General features: G+C 47.7%; 1 protein-coding gene and 2 non-coding genes across 12 annotated transcripts in view; 1 reads left to right on the top strand and 2 right to left on the bottom strand.

Annotated features, from left to right (window-relative positions):
- ARMH1 (armadillo like helical domain containing 1) overlaps window positions 1-18070 on the top strand; it is a 49640-nt gene extending 31570 nt beyond the window's left edge. For 5 of the 10 annotated variants that reach the window (XM_055342167.1, XM_055342161.1, XM_055342162.1 and 2 more), the window contains 4 exons: window positions 16595-16717; window positions 16828-16900; window positions 16990-17119; window positions 17205-18070. In XM_055342167.1, the coding sequence (XP_055198142.1) occupies window positions 16595-16717; window positions 16828-16900; window positions 16990-17119; window positions 17205-18056 (1178 nt within the window). In that variant the 3' untranslated portion in view covers window positions 18057-18070. The remainder of the gene's footprint in view (window positions 1-16594; window positions 16718-16827; window positions 16901-16989; window positions 17120-17204) is intronic. The other 5 variants (XM_055342169.1, XM_055342168.1, XM_055342166.1 and 2 more) reach the window with 5 other exon arrangements.
- Window positions 13562-13674, bottom strand: LOC129520953 (U5 spliceosomal RNA). The gene has a single exon (XR_008666717.1). It is a non-coding gene; the product is annotated as a U5 spliceosomal RNA (small nuclear RNA).
- Window positions 18071-22547: 4477 nt separating the features above from the next.
- Window positions 22548-22663, bottom strand: LOC129520951 (U5 spliceosomal RNA). Its single transcript, XR_008666715.1, has one exon. It is a non-coding gene; the product is annotated as a U5 spliceosomal RNA (small nuclear RNA).
- Between the last annotated feature and the right edge of the window lie 4358 nt (window positions 22664-27021).

Below are 27021 nucleotides of genomic sequence, written 5' to 3'. Positions count from 1 at the left end.
AGTGGATGCTCTGGTCACCTATTGCTTATAACAAACCACCCCAAATTTAGTGTCATAGAACTATCAACTATTTTACTCTCGCATAATATGTAGCTTAGGTATTACAACAGGACACAACAGAGGGGGGTGTTCTCTGTTCCACGTTGTCTGGGGCCCACCTGGAAGACAGCTGGGGACCACAACTAGAACTCAAGGCCAGTACTGATTCTTCCTTTCACCTCAGGCCCCAGTATGGTTCACATGGCACCTTATTTCCTCCGAAAGAGTAGAAGAGAAACCTGTGCGCCAAAGAATGGCTTTCTAGTCCTTGGTGCAGGGGCTTCTGGTTGTCCATTCTTGTCTACTCTTCACTTTGAAGTAGAAATAACCAGGGAAAGGGTACTGATGTCCACTAATTTCAGAGGGAGTTTTTTCCCATTAGAATTGAGATTTTAGAATTTCTTTTAATGATGATCCCACTTAACATTTGACAGCCAAAATTAAAATTAAGAGAGGCCATCTTCAAAGTGGTACTGCCTGGAATTTATCTCCATTTATGATTTCTGTGAAGTGAAAAATGGCGGTTTCCTCCCAGGGAGGACTGCTATTCCAGGAATTGGTGGCAGGCAGGGACTTAATCATGACAAGCAGTCTAAAGCCACAGAAGTACTCGCTCACTGGTCTCGCTTCCTAGAGAAGAGAAATTTCAAAGTCATCGAAAGTTTCGCAGAGGAAGAAATTAATGAGTTCTGTTGGGAATTTGAAATATATATGTGTGTGTAAATATATCTTTTACAAATAAATTATTACCTCCGGATTATAAAAATTACTATGTATGACTTAATTAGAAGCAGACCAATCACTGTAAGTTAATTTGCCAAATATATGCCTGCCAAAAATCAATTAACCAACTGAGTGCCCAGCTCGCCAAATTACCAATTTACTGACAACATGTTTCCTTTAAACATTTGTAAAGTTTGGAGATCCCTCAGTGGTTTGGCGCCTGACTTTGGCCCAGAGCAAGACTCTGGAGTCCCGGGATCGAGTCCTGTGTTGGGATCCCAGCATGGAGCCTGCTTCTCCCTCTGCCTGCGTCTCTGCCTCTCTCTCTCTCTCTCTCTCTCTCTCTCTCTCTCTCTCTCTCTCTGTCTATCGTGAATAAATAAATAAAACCTATAAACATTTGTAAAGTTTAGAGCATTGGTTGTATCGTTAAGGGCCTGAGAGCTAGAAGTTGGAATTTTCAGCCCATGAGCCCTTTGTTGGGTGCCCTCTCTGGCCCCTGGTCTCTGTTTCTCTGTCCCCTCTCTCCACATCTCCTCTTCTCAAGGATGGGGGGTCTAGGCCATGCAGTACAATGACCTCCAGCAGGCTCCCCCACCCGGCCCCCCTTCCCTGCCACAGCAGCTACAGAGCTCAGGCAGACACAAATGAAGTTTCCTTAAAATGCTGCTTTGAAGACAAAATGAAAGCCATTCTATTCAAACTTTGCAGAAATCTGCAAAAGCTGTTAAATCAATCCATCTATATCCATTACCCATTGCTAGATAACAAATTACCTCAAAACTTAGTGGCTAAAAAATATAAACATTTTATCTCACAGTTTTTCTGGGAACAGGTTAACTCAGTGGTTTTCGCTCTGGGTATCTCATGAGATTGCAGTCAAGCGGTCAGCTGGTGGTGCAGTCATCCAGAGGTGTGACAGGGCCTGGAGGACCCCCTTCCAGTGTGGCTCACTCACACACCTGGAGAGTTAGAGCCAGTTGTTGACAGGAAGCCTCGAGTCTTCACCATGAGGGCCTCTCCATCGGGCTTCTTGACTGTCTTCACAACAGGGCAGCTGGCTTCTCCCAGAGTGAGTGATCCAAGAGTGAGTGCAAAGAAGGGACCCCACTACTTTTTGTAATCTAATTTCAGAAGTTCCACACTGTCACTTGTGTTTTACCCTCTTTGTTAGAAACGAGGGGAAAAATGGGCTCTACCCCTTGGGAGGAAACATACTAAAACTTTTGTGGATGTATTTTTTTTTATTAAAGATTTTTATATATTTATTCATGAGAGACACAGTGAGAGAGAGAGGCAGAGACACAGGCAGACGGAGAAGCAGGCTCCATGCAGGGAGCCCAGTGTGAGACTTGATTCCAGACCCCAGGATCACACCCTGGATTAAAGGCAGATGCTCAATCACTGAGCCACCCAGGAATCCCTGTGGACATATTTTAAAACCACTGTACCATCTCAAAAACAAAAACAAAAAACACCCCACTGTATCATCTTATAAGAATTGCTGAAAAATGAACACATAGGTATAAGAAACAGGTTATCCCTTGGGGGACAATAAGTGGGAAAGTTGTGATTCACACCCAGGCAGTCTGACCCCTGCACCTGAATTATCACTACCATACTCTCCTGTCCCTCCAGTATTATGAAAACAAGACTTCTAAATTCTTTTCCACTTTTGAGAAACAGTCAAAAATCTGAGGAGACACAATATTATTAGTACCATAAAACATAATTATGTTTTCTTAGCTTGCCCTTCTGAGGGTCATGCGAATACTATAATATCTCATTTTTTTTAATATATTTATTTATTTGAGAGCGAGCAAGTGTGAGACAGAGAGAGCGCAAGCTGGGGGGAGGGGTAGAGGGAGAAGCAGGCTCTCCGCTGAGCAGGGAGCCCAGAAGCAGAACTTGATCCCAAGACCCTGGGATCATGACCTGAGCCAAAGGCAGATGCCACCCAGGTGCCCCAGTAAGATCTTATTTTTAAAACTACACCTTCTGCCCCATAGAACCTTGTACCTTTACTTTCGTCTTCTGAGCTAATCCGCATCAGCAGGAGAAGTTTCAGCCTTTCGGGCTGTGTAAGAGGCCACCTGTCCTGTGTGACTTCATTGAACAACAGCCACAAGGCTCTGACACTAAAGGATAGTTTGCCATAAAGATCTACTGAATATTCTTAAAAGATATGTTATCTCCCCAAAATCTTATACTTTGACTGCCACACTTAATTCACTGTTCATAAGTTTTATTATAAAATCTCCCACAGTTGGAGCAGCCCAGGTGGCTCAGCGGTTTAATGCTGCCTTCAGCCCAGGGTGTGATCCTGGAGACCCGGGATCGAGTCCCATGTCGGGCTTCCTGTGTGGAGCCTGCTTCTGTCTCTGACTCTCTCTTTCTCTGTCTCTCATGAATAAATAAAATCTTTTAAAAAATAAAAAATGAAATCTCCCATAGTTGTTTATTTTTAAATAGAAAGTCCTTGGGGAACACTCCTTTCTAATGGCCCAGTTTGCCTGGCCCTCCACACCTGTGTCTGCACCACCTCCCCCTTGTGCCCCGGGGGCCACCAGTGCTGGGCACTCCACTCGGGTGTTAGAGCCAATACACAGCACCCGTGCACAGGCTGGCTGGACTTGGTGAGCCTTGCCCAGAGGAGCAGATACCCGTGGAAGACACACGACAGTCATTCTGAATTCAGCAGTATATATACCACCAGAGTACATAACATGGGTTACTTTATTGATTGACTTTTTTTACAAGAAATAGTGTGTAAAATATGCTCTTTTTTCCCCAACAAGGAGCTTTGTTTTGTTTTAAAGATTTTATTTATTTATGCATGAGAGAGAGAGAGAGAGAGAGAGAGAGAGAGGCAGAAACACAGGCAGAGGGAGGAGCAGGCTCCACGCAGAGAGCCTGACATGGGACTAGATCCTCGGACCCCAGGACCACACCCTGGGCTAAAGGCAGGTGTTTAAACCGCTTAGCCACCCAGGCTGCCTCCCAACAAGGAGCTTTGAACAGGATGTGGTGAAAGAGGTGGTGAGATGTCCAGGAATCAGAGGTAGGATGCAGCTGGTCAGGGAGATAGATGCCTGACCCGGGTCTCTACCACCCAGCAGCCACTTGCCCAATGTTCTCCCTCTCTTACCGGCGGCAAAAGGAAGCAGCAAACCCGTGTCCGGACCTCACTGAAGCGCGTTTCTCCCGTGTGGCCAGGAGGTGGCAGTCTCGCGTGGAGGTGAAGGCCCAGAACTCTGGCTTCTTCCCGAGGCTCAGGAGCAAAGAATTATTAAAAAAAAAAACAAAAAAAAAAAAAAAACAAAAAAAAACTTCCTCAGTGCTGAGTCCCTTAGAGAGAGCTACGTGCTGGGGCGCCTGATTGGTGCAGGCGGTTTGGCAACCGGATCTTGGTTTTGGCTCAGGTCGTGATCTTAGGGCCCTGATCTCAGGGTGAGTCCACTTAAGATTCTCTCTCCTTTAACCCCCACTCCCGATGCGATCGCTCTCTCTCAAATAAATAAATCAACCTTTAATTTTTTATTTATTTATGATAGTCACAGAGAGAGAAGAGAGAGGCAGAGACACAGGCAGAGGGAGAAGCAGGCTCCATGCACCGGGAGCCCGACGTGGGACTCCATCCCAGGTCTCCAAGATCGCACCCTGGGCCAAAGGCAGGCGCCAAACCGCCGGGCCACCCAGGGATCCCTAAATCAACCTTTAAAAAGAAGGAAGGGGAACCCTGGGTGGCTCAGCCTGCCTTCAGCCCAGGGTGTGATCCTGGAGACCCTGGATCAAGTCCCCCGTCCGGCTCCCTGCATGGAGCCTGCTTCTCCCTCTGCCTGTGTCTCTGCCTCTCTGTGTGTCTCTCATGAATAAATAAATAAAATCTTTAAAAATAAATAAATAAAAAGAAGGAAAGATGGGACGCCTGGGTGGCTCAGCGGTTGAGCGTCTGCCTTTGGCTCAGGGCCTGATCCTGTAGTTCCGAGATCGAGTCCTGAATCAGGCTCCTGCAGAAAGCCTGCCTGCTTCTCCCTCTGCCTCTCTATGTCTCTCATGAATAAATAAATAAATCTTTAAAAAAAAAAAAAAAAGAAGGAAAGAAAGAGCTATAGTTGCATGCCATCGCCGCAGTCCCCGGGTGCAATGCCATTTCTAAGGTGTCTGCCCCAAACCACGCTGAGCCAGCTGCTGCAAGCCTGTCTCCTCATTGTGATTCCCAGAGCAAGGCATTCTTTCAGGGTTTCTTCAACTATCAGACAGGCGATCACGGAACTTTCTTCCGCAGCTGGCAGGCTGTGGGTTCCGGTCTCTTGCACTGAAGTCTGCAGGGCAGCCTTTGTGTCTGTGTTGCCTGCTGCTGTCGGGGCAGCCCTGCCGCCCAGTTGCTTGTCCATGAGGGCCTGAGCCCTGTGGAGCTGCTTCTCAGCCTCCTGGGCCGCGACCTCCTGGCGGCTCAGACCCCCCCAGATCACACTCCCCTCTCACAGTCCCCTCCCTGAACACGCTGAGCACTTCCTCCCCTGAGCCCAAGCACTCCTAGTTTCCTCTTGTCTCTCTGGAAACCGAGGTGCAGTCCTTTGTACCTTCTGGTCCCTCCACCAATCCCTTAGGTGCAGCCTTCTTTTTCTCTCAGGATTCCATCCCGGGTCCCCTGCTCTCGGTAGGGGTACCCAGAGGTACCTCATCTACTCCCACGGTTTCAATTACTGTCTATAAGGATAGAAACACCAAGGGCTGGCCTTTATGAGGTGCCTTCTCCTTGTCAGTACTGCTGCGGCTCTCTGCACATGAAGCCTCACAACAAGCTGACAGGGTAGACACAATTATTATTCCCATGTTGTGGCAAACGGACAGAGCAGTTGAGTGACCTCTCTCTGACCCTGTTCAGAACTGGACTCCTCAGATTCCGGCTATAAGGTCCCAGTCTCAGTGAAAAGCTCCCAATGCTGGAAATGGAGGTCATGGCCCTCTCTTCCTGCTTCCCACCTGCAACCAACGTCTAACACGACCAGTCAACTCTTAACGCCTTCATATCGTTCAAATCTCCCTCTTCTTCATTCTGTTTCCACTGTTATAACTCATGTCTCTGTATTTCTCACCTCTAAACCGATCTCCATCTCTCCAGCACAGTGGCTACTGTCCTCCCACCCCTCCACCCAAACGGAGCTTAGTGGTGAAGAATGTGAGTTTTGGAATCCGACAGAGCTATTCTGCTACTTTTTCATGTTTGACCTTGGGCAAGATACTCAACCTTTTTGAGTTAGTTTCCTCTGAAATGAAAGACAAGAGGGACAACTCGGTGGCTCAGCCAGTTGAGTGTCGGACTCTTGATTTCAGCTCAGGTCAAGATCTTGGGGTCATGGGATAGAGCCCTGCATGAGGCTCTGTGCTCAGTGCAGAGTCTGCTTGGGATTCTCTCTTCCTCTCCCTCTGCCTCTCCCCCTGCTCTCAGGTGTGCTCTTGCACGCGCTCTCTTTCTCTAAATAAATTAAATGAGGGCAGCCCGAGTGGCTCAGTGGTTTAGCACCGCCTTCAGCCCAGGGCCTGATCCTGGAGACCTGGGATCGAGTCCCACATCGAGCATGGGACCTGCTTCTCCTTCTGCCTGTGTCTCTGCCTCTCTCTGTGTATCTCTTGTGAATAAATAAAATCTTTTAAAAAATATATTTGAAATGAAAGACAAGAAGAAACTCCTGCCAAGTCCTCAGAAGCCAGTCTGTCTCCTCAAGCTTAGCTCTCACTCTGTGACCCAACACCCCATGTCCCAGCCACACCTCTCTGCTTGGCTGGCCACAATGGTGACATGCACTTGCCACATTCTTCATTCCAGTCCCTCCCTTCTCCTCCATGGATTTTTAGCTCACATGCCCCCTTCTCCAAGAGAGCCTTCTCCGGATTCCCTATCCCCAGTTCCTCAACATACTTCACACCAACCTGACTTCCTTTGTGTTCCCATGGTTCTTACAATGCTATGGCCTACATACCAGTTTCCTTACTGGCATCCCCTATTAAACTGTGTCATCCCTGAGGACAGGGATTGTATCTTAGTCCTCCTCATAGCCCTAGCACAGGGGTCCAGCACACAGAAGATGCTCAGTGTTTTGTTAGATAAATGAATGAACCAATGAATAAATCAGGGGCTGATCCAATTTAGGAAAGGTGGGTGTTGTCAACAATTCAGGTTTCAGTCAAAGCTGCCAAAGACAGTAATCCCCTGTTGCTCTCTGCTTTCTGAATGATTCTGCTATGCTTAGGAACGAGCACAGAGTATGAAAAGTTGTAACTGCGGTTCTTGTGGAGACATTTGGACAGAGTCTAGCACTTTCACTTTGGGTGTAAACATTGACAGCTGTGAATTTTAAAACTCAATCAAAAATGATTCAGTGACTAAATCTTCATTTTTCCGAGGTGTTCCAAGTATTGCAGATACACTAGCAGTGATGGCTTGAGCATTTAGGATGAAGTGAGTAGGCAAAGTAGATATTTATCTCCTGGAGTACTTGGTCCTCCACAGGCTGAGAATACCATTTGTGGTAGGGGAAATTTCATAAAAATATTTTCATTCATTCTTTCCACCCTGAATATTCTCTGAGTCATTTCTCTCTGCAGTCTCTCTTAGACGCAAGCGTTTTTCCCCCAGTGTCCTGGCACTGACGTGTCCCAAGAGCCCAACTACTAGGGCAGAGCGTGCTGCAGCTGACAGGGCCCCGCAGAGGTGGGTGGAAGGGGGGTGCCGACCACCCAGAGAGGGAAGGGCTGCCATCCAAGGCCTGTCCCCAGAATACTAAGCACTAGAAGGGGTACAGGGATGTCCTTAAGAGTTCTCCTGCCAGAGAGTAAAACTTTGATTCTGTGATTGGGAAAAACATGCCGAGACAAGACTGGCTTTGTGTGGGGCTTCAGGCCTGGATCTCTGTGCACCCCATGGCTCTGCGGTGTGGGTGAATGGGAGGCTCCCCAGGGCTTGAGACAAGGGCATTTGCAGGGAGGCCTTACTGGTACCTTTCCTTATACCAGCTCACCAGCCAAAGAACACTCTCAGCCCTGGGGTGGAGAAGTCAGCACTCCTCCTTCTGGTGCTCAGTACCAGGCAGGAGAGTAGAGTGTAAGGTGTATGAGACACAGGATGAGGTACTGGCCTCCTCCCCAGCCTCTGCCTCTGGTAGACAGGCCACTGTGCTGTTGGTGACTGTTGGTGACAGTATTCTGACAAGATTATAAATCACCAGCACATGCTCATGGCAAGCAACATATGTTTGTTTGTAGTTAAGCAAGTAAAGCTTCCAAGAGCTGCAGGCAGCCTCCCGTACACACTCCTGTGTGCTCTGCAGATCCGTGCGGTCCCTGTCACTGGCCATTTTGCTGGCTGCCCCTCGTCCCCCACCATACAGGAGGGGCTGCAGTCCCTTCACCTCTCCATACACCTGCCTTATATGGAGCGAGTAGTCATGGTATGTGGCTCAGTTTTGGGCTGACTGGGAAGTATAAGGTCCTGGCTTCAAAGAACTCTCTCAGAGTCAGCCATGGGGGATGGAAGGATGGCACTGTGGTAGTGCTGGCTGGCTCTCCAGCCTGTGAAGGGGCAGAGCCAGGAATGGTTCCATGGCTCAGTGTGGACAAGGGCTGCGGTGGGCAGCACAGAGCCTCTCCTGATGTCATCTCCCACCAGGCTGGCAGTTTCTGAGCAGAGTTCTAGGTTGCCATTACCTGAGTAGTCTCTAATGCGCAGGAACATTCTAGTCTAGTCAATTCTATTCAGCATTTATGGACTGGACTGGTTTGAGGCTATGGGTAGGCAGAGATGTCTCATATATGTTCACTGGAGTTCACAGTAGTGGAGAGACTGTTACTGGATGACGCCGGTACTCCATGGTGAGAAAATGGTGTCATAGAGCTAGAGACACAGGACATCTATTCCTGAGTGGTCCAGAGTGGAGGCAGAGGGAGAACAGGCCAGACAACACTACTTGAAAGCTAATTTCTTTTTTTTTCTTTACGATTTATTTATTTATTTGAGGGACACCTGGGTGGCTCAGTGGTTGAGCATCTGCCTTCAGCTCAGGGTGTGATCCCAGAGTCCCGGGGTCGAGTCCCACATTGGGCTATGTGTGGGAGCCTGCTTCTTCCTCTGCCTGTGTCTCTGCCCTTGTCTCTGTGTGTCTCTCATGAATAAATAAATCTTTTTTTAAAAATTTATTTATTTATTTATTTGAGAAAGAGAACATGTGCACATGGTGGGGAAGGATAAGAGGAGAGAGAGAGAATCTTTTTTTTTTTTTTTTAGAGAGAGAATCTTAAGCAGACTCACGTTGAGTGCAGAGTCTGACTCAAGGTTCAGTCTCACGACCCTGACACCACCTGAGCTGAAACCAAGCTTTGGACACTTAACTGACTATGCCAGCCAGGTGCCCCTTGAAAGCTAATTTCGGAGGTGAGTCTAAAAGAATAAGTAACAATAGTCAGGTGGAAAAGACTCTTTTTTCTGATAATAGTAGACTAGGAAATTTGGATCAGTCCTTCTTCTGGAGGGCTTGATGTTGAGTTGTTTTTACTCACAGCACTTCTAATACCAAATAGGTTTCCACACCAAGCAGTTGTCCAGGTCTCCGCAGACATCAAGTGGGTATCCTACAATTCATTTCAATTCAATTGTGACACTAACTACCCAGAATCAGCTTCAGACTCCACAGGATTAAGGGCTCAGCACCACAAGACTGCACTCACTTCAAATGCCAGTCATAAGTATTGGGTCCCCATGTTATTGATACTTCTGTCCCACTTGGCTTCAAAGCCAGGGGTGTTCTTGTAACCCTTCCTTCCTTCCTTCCTTTCAGTTTCAGTCATTTACTAGAACAGCTCATAAAATTCAGGAAAGCATTTTGCTTACTATTAGCAGTGTAGTATAAAGGCTACAGCTCAGGAACAAGAAAATGGAAGAGATGTATAGGGCAAGGTATGGGTTGGGGACTGCTCCAGGCACACCACCCTCCCACACACCTCAATGTGTTCACCAATCCAGAAGTTCTCTGAAACTATCACTTCAAGGTTTTTAAGGAAGTTTCATTGTGTAAGCACGGTTATTAATGATTGATGAGCAGATCATTGGCTATTCATGATTAAATCACTATCCAGGCCCTCTCCCCTCCCTAGAGGTCAGGGGATTGAGTTGATGTTCCAATCCTGTAATCACTCCTTGGTCTTTCTACTGATTAGCCCCCATCCTAATGCCATCTAGAGGCTTCCAGTCACCAGTTATTTCATTTAACATATAAAGGACACTCTTCACATCTCTTCACATTCTGGAGATTCTATGGGTTTTTAGAAGATGTGTGTTAGGAACCAGGGGCAAAAAAAATATTTCCCATCATATCATAAATATCTAAAAGGAAAAAAAATTGTAAAAGAAAAATTGGCCTGTCTCAGGTGGGAGGTGTGACACCTCAAGCATAAATACATTAAGCTGGGACCCCAGAAGACAACGTCCTCCTGATAAGGATGAGCCAGAAGTAAGCCAGCCCTCAAATGACCTTGCATGGATTATACAAACACCTGTGTGGTCCAGGAAACTTCAAGTTTTGAACTTGGACAAAAGTGGTTCAGAATTGTGAGTGCCCAGGTGGCTGACAGAAAGAAAGGAAAATGCTCTCTGGAAGAAAGTATCTTCATCCTGCAGTTTTTTCTTTTTTTTTTTTTTTTTTAATTTTTTTTTAATTTATTTATTTATGATAGTCACACACAGAGAGAGAGAGAGAGAGGCAGAGACACAGGCAGAGGGAGAAGCAGGCTCCATGCACCGGGAGCCCGATATGGGATTCGATCCCGGGTCTCCAGGATCGCGCCCTGAGCCAAAGGCAGGCGCCAAACCGCTGCGCCACTCAGGGATCCCCCTGCAGTTTTTTCCTACAAATAATTTTCCAAATATAAGGGCAACACAAAGAATAAGACAATCATGCACACAAAAAATAAGACAATCATGCACACCAGTAGACTAGAAGATGACTAACTCAGAAAGACTTCCACCTATCAAAAACTAAGGTTTTTTTTTTAAGATTTTATTTATTTATTCATGAGAGACACACAGAGAGAGAGAAGCAGAGAGAGAAGCAGGCTCCACACAGGGAGCCCAATGTGGGACTTGATCCCAGGTCTCTAGGATCACGCCCTGGGCCAAAGGCAGGCGTTTGACTGCTGAGCCACCCAGGTGTCCCTCAAAAACTAAGTTTTAAAAAATCTGGTAAATAACTTTAGGAAACAAAAAGTTATAAAAAGTGACATAATAGATTTAAGAAGCAACCAGATGAAATTTCTCAAACTTAAAAATACAATAGCTAAGGACATCTGGGTGGCTCAGACAATTAAGCATCTGCCTTCAGCTCAGGTCATGATCCCAGGGTCCTGGGATGGAGTCCCATGTCGGGCTCTTTGCTCAGTCTGCTTGTTCTTCTGACTTTCCCTCTACCTCTCCCTCACTGCTTGTTCTTCTGACTTTCTCTCTACCCCTCCCTCACTGCTGTGGTCATTCTCTCTCTCTCAAATAAATACATAAAATCTTAGAAAGAAATATCAGACAAAGTAGACTTCAGAGCAAAGAAAATTACCAGAGATGGAGAGGGACATCATATAATGATGAAAAGATAGGTCCACCAAGAAGACAAAGTGATCCTAAATGCATATGTGCTGACAAGACACTTTAAAAATATGTGAAACAAAAATGGGAGAATTGAAAAGAAAGATCTACAATTACAGACACATCTATACCCCTCCCTCAACAATGTATAGAACTAGTAAAATCAGCAAGTAGAGGTGCCTGGCTGGCTCAGTCAGTAGAGCATGCAACTCTTGATCTCAGTTTGTGCGTTCAAGCCCCACATTGGGCAAGGAGGCTACTTAAAATAAATTTTTAAAAAAGAAAAAGAAAAGAAAAATCACCAAGTATATAGAACTCAACAACACTATCAACCAGCAGGGTGTAATTGACATTTATAGAACAGAATTCTATATTTCTAGAAAGGGAAGGGAATAATTCCAAACTAATTTTATGAGGCTAATATCAAAACCAGACAGTGACAGTACAAGAAAAGTACAGATCACTATCCATCATCAATACAGAGGCAAAAATCCTTAACAAAAGATTAGCAATTAGGATTCAGAAATATATAAAAAGAATTATATATCATGACCAACTGGGGTTCATTCCAAGAATGCAAGGCTGGTTCAATAGCCAAAAAAATCAAATTAATCTACCAAATTAACAGACTAAAGAAAAAAACTCATATTATTATGTCAATCAGTGCATAAAATGCATTTGACAAAGTCAGCACCCATTGATGATAAAAACCCTAAGGAAAATAGAACTAGAGAAGGACTTCCCCGACTTGATAAAAAAGCATCTACCAAAAAATCTACAGCTAACATTATACTTAATAGTGAAACACTGAGTGTTTTGTCCCTAAGTTCAGGAAAAAGGCAAGGATGTTTACTGAAGGATTACTACTACCAAAAGAAAAATGATCCTAGGAGACAATTCTCTACAGGTCTGTCACATTTCTGCATGTCTTTCAAGTGAAATACCAACTGCTCTTTGTCCCAGACTGTCTTTTTTAGGATGTTGGTGAGTAAACAGCTTTGGAAAATAAAGATATTTCCCCCTTTAGAGCAAAAGGCAGGCATGCTCACTGACTATACCATTCAGGTTCTCTGAGATCAGGGTTTCTTTTTGTAGTGGACACCATTGCACAAGCAGGCATCCGTGTGTGTTACCTCAATGGGATGTGGGGGCAAATGGATTTGAGGCAAAAAGAGAAAAGTCACATAATCAATATGAAGAATATAAAAGGAGACATCACTAAAGATGCTACAGTCATTAAAATGATAAAAAGATAATATAATGGGGATCCCTGGGTGGCTCAGTGGTTTGGTACCTGCCTTTGGCCCAGGGCATGATTCTGGAGTCCCAGGATCAAGTCCCGCATCGGGCTCCCTGCATGGAGCCTGCCTCTTGTTCTCTCTGTGTCTCTCTTGAATAAACAGATAAAATCTAAAAAAAAAAAAAAAAAAAAAAAAAAGATGATATAATGAATGTTTTAAAATATGCTTGAGAATGTAGATGAAAAGTGCTATAAATTATAACCTACTAAATGGACTTGTGACGAAAGAGAAAACACAAATAGTCCTCTAACCAATAAAGAAAATGTATCAGTAATTTTTTCCATAAAATCAGTTTCAGAGAATCTATCAAACATTCAAGATAAAATTCTGGTTTTACACAAACTCTTCCCAAGATTAGAAAAAGAGAATACAAACCCCAATTCATTTTCTAAGGTTAGCCTAATCTTAATATAAAAATCCATCAATGAGGGATCCCTGGGTGGCACAGCGGTTTGGCGCCTGCCTTTGGCCCCGGGCGCGATCCTGAAGACCCGGGATCGAGTCCCACATCGGGCTCCCGGTGCATGGAGCCTGCTTCTCCCTCTGCCTGTGTCTCTGTCTCTCTGTCTCTGTCTCTGTCTCTCTCTCTCTCTCTCTGTGTGACTATCATAAATAAATAAAAATAATTTATTAAAAAAATCCATCAATGATAGCATGAAAAAGAGAAATTATACACCAATCTGCATAAACCCTACCCAAAATATTAGCAAATTGAATCTAACAGTATATGCTAAGGATAATAGGTCATCTTGGAATGCACATATATCATCATAATAGGAAAAAAGTCTGAAAAAAATGTAATGTCTGTCCAATAAGAGATATCTACAGAAAACTATAGCAAATGCCATACCTATACCTAATAGATGAAACACTGGAAACTTTTCCTTTGAGCTCAAAAATAAGACAAACTCACAAATATTCCTCTCCATGGAAATCTTTAGTAAAAGGCAAGACATGCAATCTGAAGAGAAACCAGAGTATACTCAGCTATGTTTGCCACTCTTTCCACAATTGACTGCAGTTCCCCAAGACTGGTGTCTATTCCTGTGCTACCGCCACTCTGCTAGAAAAACTTGTGAAAGGAATTTTGGGAAAAGATGTAAGTTGGTCCAAGTAAACAGGGAAATGAGCAGTTTTTGTTTTTTTTTTAATTTTTATTTATTTATGATAGTCACACACAGAGCGAGAGAGAGAGGCAGAGACACGGGCAGAGGGAGAAGCAGGCTCCATGCACCGGGAGCCCGACGTGGGATTCGATCCCGGGTCTCCAGGATCGCGCCCTGGGCCAAAGGCAGGCGCCAAACCACTGCGCCACCCAGGGATCCCAATGAGCAGTTTTAAACCTAAATGTAGTATCGAGGCTGGCACCCTGGTTATGCAAATGTGCCCTCTGGATGAGATGCTAGGGTTGGCGGACAGTGGTGCAAGGTTCACAACCTGCCCCACCCACTGCTTTGAGTGTGAGGGACCCCAAAACATTGTTTATTTTTTAAATATTTTATTTATTTATTCATAGACACACAGAGAGAGGCAGAGACACAGGCAGAGTCGGAGAGGGAGAAGCAGGTTCCATGCAGGGAGCTGGATGTGGGACTCGATCCCAGGTCTCCAGGATCACACCCCAGGCTGCAGGCGGCACCAAACCACTGCGCCACCGGGGCTGCCCCCAAAACATTGTTTAAAGAGTGCCTGGGAAAGAAGAAAAGGAAAAAAAAGAAAAGAAAAGAAAAGAAAAGAAAAGAAAAGAAAAGAAAAGAAAAGAAAAGAAAAGAAAAGAAAAGAAGAAAAGAAAAGAGGAAAGGAAAGGAAAGGAAAGGAAAGGAAAGGAAAGGAAGAAAAGAAAAAAGAGAAGAGAAAAGAAAAAAGAAAAAAGAGAAGAGAAAAGAAAAGAAAAAGCGCCTGGGTAGCTCAGCTGGCTAGGGTGGGGCTCTGGTTTCATCTCAGGTCATGATCTCACGGGCTCCTCGCCCAGTGGGGTGACTGCTTGAAAGATGCTCTCTCTCTACCCCTCGCCCCCAACACGTGTACTCTAAATAAATGAGTCCTTAAAAAAAAAAAAAGAATTTCCATGATAGAACAATAATTAGTGACTTTAAAAATATTTTTAAAGGTGTTGCCCAACTCTGGAAGGCTTTGGGGGCTCTAAGAAGCCTGGGCCCCTAATCCATATGGTGACCCAAACTTACGTTCTCTCTTAATTCATCCTTGAGCTTGCAAAAGACACACCCAAAATAACAACAAAACCCAGTGGGATTGAGTCCCACATAGGGCTTCCTGCCTGGAGCCTGCTTCTCCCTCTGCCTCTCTCTCTCTCTCTGCATGTCTCATGGATAAATAAGTAAAATCTTAAAAAAAAAAAAAAAACTTAGTTATTCGCTAAGCATTAAATCAGGAACCTAATAACACTTTCACAAGCCAAGCATCTGTCTTTTAGACACTCAACACTTAGCCTCGCCTAAGCAAGGCCTCCAGAAATTTCACTACCAATTCACTCGTGCTTCATCCCACAAAAGCCTTTGGCAGCTACACCAAAGGCCCAAATTAAAGTGGAAAGAAACAAAATATGTAGGGGAGCCCTATGCCCACCGCTCCAGATATGGGCTGATCCCCCTACGCTTGCCGTGCCTTTGCACCTGCCCGCCAAAGATTTTCTTCCATTGCAGAGAATTATCTCAAGCATAGCCTTACTGGGTAAAAATTCCCCGACAAGGAAATAAAAGGTTAATTTTTCATTATTTGAAGAGATAATACTGGTAATAGTTCCCAGGTGTCTATGTGAGTTCTGGTATGCAAATGACCTAGTCAGAGACCCCAGCCTTCCCGAAGTCTTGGCTCCCCTGGGGGTAAGCGGAGGGGTGGGGGGACCTGTCTCCTGTGCAGGGGAACAGCACATCCTGTCTTCCAATAGCATTTACCAACTCACCCTATCCCCTTCCAGCTCGGCCTCTCTGTGTGTGATTCCTTTCTCTCTGCAAAAATATTCCATTTCCCCCACCTTCCCAGGCACCCCCGCAGCCTGACCCCTATGTATAGCACCACACTGTGCACCTGGCACAATAGGTGTTGGGTGCAGATTTGCTCCAAGGCTGTGTGAATGCCGGAATGAGTGAATGCCTGGAAAGTATCTGTAGGAAAACCCCAATAAATTCTAGTTCCCTTCCCCTCCCTAACCAAGTCTTGCCTTTTGCTTCCACCCCTATCCTGGCCATGGGACCTTAGCCAAACTGCTTTAACTCTGTGCCTCGTTCCCTCAAACCTAAAATGGGCCAACGGTCACAGGGTTATTGCAAAGCAAACCTCTTTTCAAACCTCTTCTCAGCTCTTCCTTCAATGGGCTGCTGTGTGGAGAGCCCAGGTGAAGGTTTCTCCAAACCGCAGCCTCTCGTGTTTCCACCCTTCTCACTCCCTGCCACACGTCCTCCACCCACTAGTTCTGTCTCCCTCTCAGCCAGGGTCTTTGCCCATCCTTTCTCCCTTTGAAGACCTAGCTGCTCCCACCTCCGGGACACCGGGATTGCCCTGAGCCACCGCCGAGGGGCCTCCGGCCCTGCCAGCCTCTAAGCCTCCTTGATGGGTAGGCACACCACCCAGCGCTTCCTCCTGCCTCTGAGCCTACTTCTTCGAGGGCTGATTGTGGGGGATGAGGTTCGACCCCCTCCTCCTCTTTAGCCCCAGACAGAGGACGGCAGAACTGAGATGCTGCCTGCCCAGTTCTACACACACACACACACACACACACACACACACACACACACACGGTTCTGGCCAGTAAAAGGTGCTAGGGTGCATGAAGGGGATGCAGGTAAAAGGAAGAGACTCAGTTCAAGGGTGTCTTGGCTTGCTTGGTGGGGACGGGGCGTGTTGGAGTGTCAGGCCTCCCCAGGCCTCTGCTTTTCTGCAGCCATCGAGCTGATCAAGGACCTGGTCAACTACGACGTGTGCCAGGCGCTGCTCAAGGGCCTCGTGGCGCTGCTGATACCGTCGGTCAAGGAGACCAGCAAACTGCAGCCCAAGATCCTCAACGGTAGGGAGCGGCTCGGCCTGAGGTCGCGGAGGGGGGTGGAGGGGGGTGCGTGTTGGGCTTAGGGAGCCCGGCCTCGCGCCTCACACCTCCTGCCCCCGGGCCTCCACCAGACTCCTCGGTTCCCCAGTTCACCGCCCACCTGCCGGTGTTCCTGCAGCAGGCCGCGGCGGCCAAGGCCATCGGGTAAGCCGGCAGCGGGAGTGGGGGGGAGGCGGCGAGCCAGGAGCGCCACGGGGTGCCGAGGGGTCGCCGCCGCCCGGTTCCCCGCGCAGGGTCCTGGCGCGCAGCAACACGAGCGTCGCGGAGGAGCTGCTGCACCTGCGCGTGGTGCACAGCCTGATGGCCGCCATGGGCAACACGGACCACAGCAACAGCCAGCGGCAGGCCAGCCTCACGCTCGAGGTGGGCGGTGGGCGGTGGGCGGCGGGCGGCGGGCGGCGGGCGGCGGGCGGCGGCACAGCCCTCACCCTCCCGCCCGCCGCCGCAGTACTTGGTGCAGATGTTCCCGGTGGTGGAGGAGCACGTGCGCAGGTCCATGGGAGAGGGGCTCTATCAGCTCTTCCTCGTGAGTGCTCCGCCCCCAGAGCGGGAACCGAGCGGGAACCCCGCGGGACCCCTGCCGCCGCCGCCACCACGGCGCCCCCAGCCCCGGAGGGGGCCGGGTGGCCTCGCCCCGGGCTGCGGCCCCTCCCTAGCCAACCCCTCCCCCGGCCTTCTTCTCCCCAGCCCCGCCCTACCCCGTCCCGCCCCGTCCCTCCTCCCAGCCCCGCCCCCGCATCCCGGACACGCCCCCTCGTCGCCCCGCCCACTCCTCCTCAGCCCCGCCCCCGCGCCCCCCGCAGCCCAGGAGCCCCCACAGCCTCGGGCCCCTGGCTCCCGTCCTCAGAGCAATGCCGGGGACTTGTACATGAAAATAGACAGCTTTCAGGCGGACATCTTAGCGGCCAACAAAGTCAACGTCTCCAAAGGTGAGTGGGGAGCGAGGGGACCCGGCGCCAGGAGCTGCGGCCCCCCAGGCGCGGCCCCCCAGGCGCGGCCCCCCAGGCTCAGCCCCGCGCCCCGCCCCCAGCGTTGTGCTTCAGCGGCGTCTCCCACTGCAACGCGAGCTTTTACCGCGGCGCTCACGAGCCCGAGAAGCCGGCTTACATCACCTACTTCCAGAAGGAAGATACGGAAGGAAAGGAGTGACGGAGCCTTGCAGGCCTTCCGGAAGGGCCGGGGCTGCGGTGCAGGGAGCCCGGCAGGCGGGCCCTGGGTCACGCTCACCGCGACTCCACCGGCCCCAGGCGGGAGGCTGCGGGGGGCGAGGGGGAGCTGCCGGCTGGCGAGGACTCAATAAATAGTCTTGCTGTCTGTCTGTCCTCTCTGTGGGGGCAGGGGGGAAATGAGAGCTTTGTTGGAGGGCTGGGGCGCCTCTGCTCAGCAGGGGGAAAGCGGGTGCAGAGGGAAGCAACATCGACAGCCCGGAAGGTTTAAGGCCCGGCCTGGGGCGAGCCTCCCCGTGCTCCCCACCGGCCCCTGGCTCTCCCGGGAGACCAAGGCCACCGGCTCTTTCCCCTCCCTCTGGTTGCTTCTTCCTCTCACTCCTCCCTATTGCTGATTCATTCTCTCAACCCAGCTGCTTTCAAATTGAAGTGACCTTGATGCTCTTTATCTACTTTTTTACCCTGATGATCTCATCCAGTCTCAGCTTTAAATGCCATCTATATGCCAGTGACTCCCACGTTTCTACTTCCGGTTAAATATTTCCACTTCTCTGCGGCCAAAACTGAACTGATCCCCTCCTGCCTTCCCCAACGCAGCTGATGGCGACCCCATCCTCTCCGCGACTCAGAACGGAATAGCGTCGTCCTTAATGTCTCTCTTCAACGTCTGTACCCATTTGTCTGTTGACTCTACCTTCCGAGTACATCCAGAATCCAGCCATAATCTCACTACTCTGTTGCTGATACCCTAGCCTGAGCCACCATCGTTTTTCCTGCTTCGTTTTCCCACCACTATTTAGACTACTCTAGAGGTCTTTCTTTTCTTTTTTTTTTTTTTTTTTTAACGATTTTATTTATTCGAGAGAGGCAGAGACATAGAGGGAGAAGCAGGCTCCTCGCAGGGAGCCCTATACAGGACTCAATCCCAGGACCCTCAGGACCCCAGGATCATGACCTGAGGCAAAGGCAGACACTCAACCACTAGCCACCCAGGTGTCCTCTAGTGGTCTTTCTACCCCATTCCCTTTTCAATATAGCAGCAGGGTAGTCTTTTAAACTTAGATTCTAGTCTAAGTCAGCCTTCCACTCAGGTCATGATCCCTGGGTCCCTGGGATTGAGCCCGGCATCTAGCTCCTGCTCGGTGGAGAGACTGCTTCTCCCTCTCCCTCTGTTGCTCCCCTGCTTGTGCACATGTGCTCTGTCACTGTCAAATACATTAATAAATCTTTTTTAAAACACAACAGGGGGATCCCTGGGTGGTGCGGCGGTTTGGCGCCTGCCTTTGGCCCAGGGCGCGATCCTGGAGACCCGGGATCGAATCCCACGTCAGGCTCCCGGTGCATGGAGCCTGCTTCTCCCTCTGCCTATGTCTCTGCCTCTCTCTCTCTCTCTCTCTGTGACTATCATAAATAAATAAATTTAAAAAAATAAAAATAAAAAAAAAATAAAACACAACAGGGACGGGACACCTGGGTGGCTCAGCGGTTAAAGCGCCTGCCTTCAGTCCAGGGCATGATCCTGGAGTCCCAGGATCGAGTCCCGCATCAGGTTTCCTGCATAGGGCCTGCTTCTCCCTCTGCCTGTGTCTCTGCCTCTCTCGCGCGCTCTCTGAATGAATAAATAAATCTTAAAAAAAAAAAAAATTAAATATAAGTAAATAAATAAATAATAAAACAGGGATGCCTGGGTAGCTCAGCAGTTGAAGCATCTGCCTTTGGCTCAAGTTGTGATCCTGTGGTCCCGGGATCAAGTCCCACATTGGGCTCCGTACAGGGAGCCTGCTTCTCCCTCTGCCTGTGTCTCTGTGTCTTTCATGAATTAAAAAAAAAAAAAAAAATCTTAAAAAAAAAAAAATCATACATGGCTCTCCATTTCAGGAACAGTAAAGCTAAAGTCCTTCCTGTGGCCTGCAGGGAGGACTGTAGGCAATCTAGTCTCCTGTGACCTCTGAACTGTCTCCTACTTCTTTCCCCTTCATTGGAGAGCATAACTACATGGTTCTTAGAACCTTTCACCTCAGCGGTGTAGCTACATGGTGAACCCCCTCACCTCCTTGCAACTCTATACATAAGATACCTTCTCGATGAGGGCTAACCTACATTACCACTCCCTATACTCTGGCCCCCAAGCCCCTTAGGCTGCTATTTTCCCCCCAAACACATTACTTTATTTGTGTATGGCCTGTCTCTCCACCTGTATGTATACATAAGCTCAACAAGGGCAGGGGTATTTTTGTTCCTTACAAAACATCCCAAACACTGAGAATAATGCCTGCCATGCCCATGTTAATGACTGAGGTCTTGTGAGGAAATTGTCCATCAAATCAGAGGAAATGAAATCAGAAAGCCGTAATTCCCCAAGTGGCCACAGGAGGGCATCACCGGCCCTGATATTGTTAATCTAAGGCGGGCCAGCGTTTCCCTCAAACCGACCCGGCTTTGAGAGAAAAATTAAAATGTAGTTATGCTTTCCATAAAGCGAAATGGGTTTTCTGTTTTAAAGAAGTGCCCGTTTTTATTATTCAGATGCTCTTTGTTTTGTAGAATGATGGTAAAAAAAAGTATCCCAGAAATTTTTTTGGAAACTTTAATAATCAGAAAATCCAAAAATCTGGAAGCCACTGGTCTAAGGTGACCATAATTTAATAAAAACAATGGAACTTTTGTGCTCGCTTCGGCAGCACATATACTAAAATTGGAACCATGAAACCTTTTTTTAAAGATTTTATTTATTTATTCCTGAGAGACACACGGAGGCAGAGACATAGGCAGAGGGAGAAGCAGGCTCCTCACAGGGAGCCAGATGCAGGACTCGATCCCAGGATGCTGGGATCACACACGGAGACACCAGACATCACAACAATGGAACTCTTAAAATTGAATCTTTTTTTTTTAATTTTTTTAATTTTATGATAGTCACAGAGAGGCAGAGACACAGGCAGAGGGAGAAGCAGGCTCCATGCGCCGGGAGCCCGACGTGGGATTCGATCCCGGGTCTCCGGGATCGCGCCCTGGGCCAAAGGCAGGCGCCAAACCGCTGCGCCACCCAGGGATCCCTTAAAATTGAATCTTAAATATAAATATCTAAAACATCCTACATGAAATTTATTAATACATATTTTCCCCACTCTTTACAAGTTCAGAGCTATAACAAAGTGAAAGGAAAAGACAACCAATACCTATATACCTATCACTCTTGGACACATTTGCTTTCTGTCCATTTGAAAGTTGAAGTTATTGGGGCACCTGCCTGGCTCTGTCGACAGATCGTGCAACTCTTGATCTCACGATCCTGAGTTTAAACTCCACATTCAGGGTAGAGATTACTTTAAAAAGTAATCAGGGGGATCCCCGGGTGGCTCAGCGGTTTGGCACCTGCCTTTGGCCCAGGGCACCGTCCTGGGGTCCCAGGCTCAAGTCCCACGTCGGGCTCCCTGCATGGAGCCTGCTTCTCCCTCTGCCTGTGTCTCTGCCTCTCTCTCTCTATGGCTATCATAAATAATACTTTTTTAAAGAAATAAAAGTTGGGATCCCTGGGTGGCGCAGCGGTTTAGCGCCTGCCTTTGGCCCAGGGCGCGATCCTGGAGACCCGGGATCGAGTCCCACGTGGGGCTCCCAGTGCATGGAGCCTGCTTCTCCCTCTGCCTGCGTCTCTGTCTCTGCCTCTCTCTCTCTCTCTCTCTCTCTCTCTCTATCATAAATAAATAAGAATTTAAAAAAATAATAGAACTGCTTTAAAAAAAAGAAATAAAAGTTTCAGGTATCATGACATTTCACTAAATACTTCACATTATGCTTCTACTAAGAATAAGGACATTCTACGTAATTACAATATTATTTTGGTGATCTGAGTAATGGTGCACAAATATGTCCACATCCTATGCCTGGAACCTGTGAATCTGTTACTTTACATGGTGTAAAGAATTTTGTGGGTGTGATTAAGGGTCTCGAGATGGGGAGATTATTCTGGATTAGCCAGGTGGGCCAGAGGTAATCACAAGAGTCCTTATAGAGAGACAGGAGGATCCAGAGTTAGAACTAAAAGATGACAAGACAGAAGCAAGAGGGCTGGAGTGAGGTGGTGAAGGGGTCACAGACAGGCAGCTTCTAGAAGCTGAAAGAAGCAAGGAAACATCCTCTCCTAAAGCCTCTAGAAGGAAGGCAGCCCTGCCCTTAACTGGAGACTGCTGACCTCCAGAACTGTAAGAGAACCAATATGCATAAAGTCACAAAGTTTGTAGTTTCTTGTTGCAGCAGCAATAAAATCTATCCAACTAACATCTAAAATAGCGTAAGATTTCCACAGTTGTCCCCAAACCGTACCTTGTTTTCATGTCTTTTTTGGAAGATTTTCGTTTAGTTTAGAGAATGTAAGCAGGAGAGGAGCCAAAAACGAGACCTCCTATTAACTGCAGAGACCGATATGATAGGAGCCTCAAGCTCAGGATCCTAAATTAAAGCTCGGAATAGAAGTTTCAACAAAGGCATATAGTTTTAACTTTAAAATATCACAAACCCCAAACAAGAAAACTTAAAAAAAAAAGCCTGCTTAAAGATTATTTAAAAGTCAAGAAAAAAAGGAACGAAAAACACAAACAAGGTCTGTTTTTTCATACGTAAAAGTAAGCCCTGCAAGTGCAAGGCCTCAAAAAATTGGGTAAACACTCAGAATTGTTCCTCTCCACGGAAATCTTTAGTAAAAGGCGAAAGATTTATACGATCTGAAGAGAAACCAGAGTATGCCTGCGGTCCTGCTCATACAGCTCTCGGATAACTGTCACTCCTAAATTAGCAATGGTAGTTATTTATCCAAAAGAGCCAGGAACTTCTGCCTTCTCTCAGTCAATCCTGTGACGGCAGTCTCCTTTCTGGGAGGGGGAAAAAAAAGTTGAAAGAAAAAGAAAAATCTAGCCGTTTTAAAATAAGTAATAACCCGGGTGCAATGCATTGTGGGTATGTTAATGAAGTTGTCACCCGCCCCAGGTTGCCGGAAATTCCTCTAAGCTCCTTTCCCCGCTAAGGCCGAGAGCCACCGCCAGGGGGCAGAGCAGAAGCCAGATTGGCAGGAAATCGGACGCTTGGTCCAACTAGAAAGTCTCCTTTTGGTTTTTTGTTTTCATTTTGTTTTACAATTGGCACTCCAAGGTGAAGTTTCTCTTGAATTAAAATCGAATTTTTTTTTAATTTTTGAAAATAAACAATTTAAAAAATTCTTGAATATCATTGTCTTCATACATTCATTCAACAAAAATGTATTGAACACTGTGTCAAACCCTGTGCTGGGCCTTAGGTACGCGTGGTGAGCACAATGTTCAGTGACACACGGGCCGAGCATGAAAGGATTCACCAGAGGCGGGTGATGAGGGCCTTCAGGGCAGCCCCATAAGCAGGACGAACAGGGTAGAGAAAGGCAAGAGGCTCAGTAGCAAGGACCAGACTTGATGGGCCTTCAAGGCCAAGCAAAGAGCTTGCACTTACCTTGAGGGGAAGGGCGGGCAAGCTCTTTATTCCTGAAGCAGCATCAGCATCAGCTGCCTTACTGGTGTTATGAGTTGAATGGCCTCCTCCAGGCTCCCTGTTCAGTGGAGAGTCCGCTTCTCCCTCTGCCCCTGCTCCCGCTCGCTCTCTCCTCCGCTCTCAAATAAATAAAATCTTTACATTGTGCCTCCCCAAATTCGTCTTTTGAAGTCTTAACTCGAAGTCTCTCAGGATATGACTTTATTGGGAAATAGGGTCATTCCAGGTGTGACTAGTTGAGGCTTCTAGAACTGAGAGACCACACATTTCTGTGGTTTAAGCCCCACAGTCTGTGGTACTTTGTTATGAAATTCTAGAAAATACACCTGGGTAGTACGTGTTAGAAACGCAAATGATCGGCCCCCATCCCAGATCTACCAAGTCAGAAACTGGGGGAGGAGGTGGGACCCAAGTGTCTGGGTGGACAATCGAGGGTTGTTTTTTAAGATTTTATTTATTCATGAGAAACACAGAGAGAGGCGGAGACCCAGGCAGAGGGAGAAGCAGGCTCCCTGCAGGGAGCCCGACGCGGGACTCCATCCCGGGACCCCGGGGTCGTGACCCGAGCCACCCAGGCAACCCTGGGGATTCTGATGCAGCCGAAGCGAGAACCACTGAGCACCTGCTCGGGCAAACGCCTGTAGGTTCTGGGGGCGAGAAGTTTTGCGACCTTGGGGAGAGCCAGCAGGAAAGGCAGCGAGTACTGCCGGCGAGGGGAGGGCAGGGCAGGGGAGCAGCGGCCGCGGGAGGGGCGGCGGGAGCACTCGGCGGAAAACCGGGAGCAGAGGGCAGTCCCTGGAAGGGTGTGGTGAGGCCTGCGGGCCGAGGGTAGGCGCCGCCCAGGACGGTCCCGGGGGGCACGGATCCCTCGGCCGGGGCGGCCACCCTACGGAGGCGGGGAGCCCCAGAGCCCTTTCTGGAAAGGCCAGAGATCCCAGGGTAGCCCTCCGCCTGCCCCCCCCCAGAGGTCAGCGGAGGGCAGGTCCGGGAGGCGGAGTGCGGGTGCAGGTGCGCAGCCCCGGGACGACGGCCGCCTCCCCTCGTGCCCGCCGGCCGCCCGCCCCCCCGCGCACCCCTCAACCTTCCGCCAGGTTGGCATCGCCCGGAGCCGCTGGAAACTGCGGACCTGAGCCGCCGCACCTGCGGCTCCCCACGCCCCGCAGCCGCCCCTCCTCCGCTAGGACCCCACCTAGACGGCGGGCACCCACCCCGGCCCCTGGGGGCTTCTCCCCCCTCTCCCTGGGTAGTCCTTGCGGGCCCAGGGGCTCCTCCTCTCCCAGCCGAAAAAGGAAATGGGGAGAGGGGTAGGGGGTGGGAAGAGCCGGCTTGCCCTCCAACCACATTCTCCTTTTGGAATATAATGAAAAACCACGACCAAACAACTTCACCCTATGCTTTTGTTTCAGAAAAAGTTCTGATGGAAATCTTTTCATTAAAAACAAATTTTCCAAAAAAAAAAAATAAAATTTTCCTGGGGGGAGGGGGAGAGATGGGTGAACTAGGTGATGGGGGTTAAGGAGCTGTGATGAGGGCCAGGTGATTATGGAGGTGTTGAATCCCTATACTGTACACCTGAAACTAATATAACGCTTAACGATACTGGAATTACAAATGCACTGAAAAGAACATTAAAAAATGATGAAAGTGCATTATAAGAGTAAGAAAAGGGATGCCTGGCTGGCTGGGTTGGAGGAGTATGCGACTCTTGATCTTCCAGTCATCAGTTCCAGCCTCACCTAGGGTGCAGAGATTAAACAAAAAAAAGAAAAAAGAAAAAGAAAAAATGTTCCTGTAGCCCAAGACAACAAATGGGATTTTTATTCTAAATGGATAGCTCCCACTGAGTTTCCCCTTAAAGAACCTTCACTGCGGAAGCATTTACATTGGTACAATTTGGGGTATTTTTTTTTTTAGATTTTATTTATTCATGAGACACACAGAGAGAGAGAGAGAGAGAGAGAGAGAGAGAGAGATGCAGAGACACAGGCAGAGGGAGAAGCAGGCTCCATGCAGGGAGCCCGACGTGGGACTCAATCCCAGGTCTCCAGGATCACACCCTGGGCCGAAGGCAGGCGCCAAACCGCTGAGCCATCCAGGGATCCTGAGGGTTTTTTTTTTTTTTTTAAGATTTTATTTATTTATTCATTAGAGACCCAGAGAGAGGCAGAGACACAGGCAGAGGGAAAAGCAGGCTCCAAACAAGGAGCCCGATGTGGGTCTCGATCCCAACACCCCGGGGGATCATGCCCTTAGCCAAAGGCAGACACTCAACCACTGAGCCACCCAGGCATCCCAGATTATTGGATTATTTTAAAACGAATCTGAGACTTTCACTTCGGAGGCATCTTCAGGTTTTGGGGGAAGGAGCTACAAACTATCAGTGTAGATTCATTCACTATCTTATCTGCTCCATTTAATAATTTCCCCCACTTTTGTTATGAAAAATTTCAAAAAAAAATTTCAGACAGACAATAAGGTTGAAGGACTACTATAGCAACCACCTATATACCCACCAACCTAATTCAACATCTCTTAACATTGTGCCATCTCACCCTTAGTTTATTTGTATGTTATTATAGGGGAAGAAAAATATTCTTTCCTTCTACCCTTCTAGGTTCTCAGTTGGGGTTCTGTAACAATAGATGAATTAAAAAAGCAAAGGGTGAGGAGTGGGGGTGCCTGGCTGGCTCGGTCAACACATACAGCATGTATTCTCAATTCTCAATCTCAGGACCCTGAATTCAAGCCCCATATTGGGCATGGAACCTACTTTAAAAAAAAAAAGAGTAATGAGAAAAGCAAACAGAAGTGCATTAACATGTGTATCTCCTGTATACATGGGAAAATTTTAAAGAATTAGTAAATTAAAGAGGTGGCCAGAACTTGGGCTTATATAGCATCTTCAACAAAGAATGATAAAGTTGTAGAGAAACAGGACAAAGGAAAAAAGTTTTAGGCTCCAAGAACAGGAAACCCTGGGAAGATAAATATATGGGGGGACGGGAGGCTAATGGAGTTAAAGTTTGTTTGCAGATTCCTCTGGTGCTATTACTGGGTGGGTGAGGGTCTAGAGTCCCCCCAGTAAAGGAAAATTGATATTCTGGCTTTAGGCAGAAAGGGGAAGGGTAAAGAGAACTTTTTCTGTATATGCTGCTTCATAATTGGCTTCAACTCAAAATAATTTTTATGTCAAAGAGGCACATTTTAGGGTGACATCCTGGTTTTCTTCATTACTTTTTCTGAACTATTTGAAAGTTGCAAACATGGGACACCTGGGTGGCTCAGCGGTTGAGCATCTGCCTTTGGCCCAGGGCGTGATCCTGGAGTCCCGGATGGAGTCCCACATCGGGCTCCCTGCATGGAGCCTGCTTCTCTCTCTGCCTGTGTCTCTGCCTCTCTCTCTGTGTCTCTGTGTCTCCCGTGAATAAATAAATCTCAAAAAAAAAAAAGTCGCAAACATCATGACTCTCTTGCTCTAAGTATTTCACCATGCATCTCCCAAGAATAAGAACATTCTCTCACATAATCAGGGCATCATTGTTATACTTCAGTAAATTAGAAATAATTCCCTAAAATCTTTCA

This window comes from Nyctereutes procyonoides, unplaced genomic scaffold, assembly GCF_905146905.1.
Source record: "Nyctereutes procyonoides isolate TBG_1078 unplaced genomic scaffold, NYPRO_anot_genome, whole genome shotgun sequence".
Taxonomy (NCBI): domain Eukaryota; kingdom Metazoa; phylum Chordata; class Mammalia; order Carnivora; family Canidae; genus Nyctereutes; species Nyctereutes procyonoides.
This window is presented reverse-complemented; position numbering and strand designations above follow the sequence as displayed.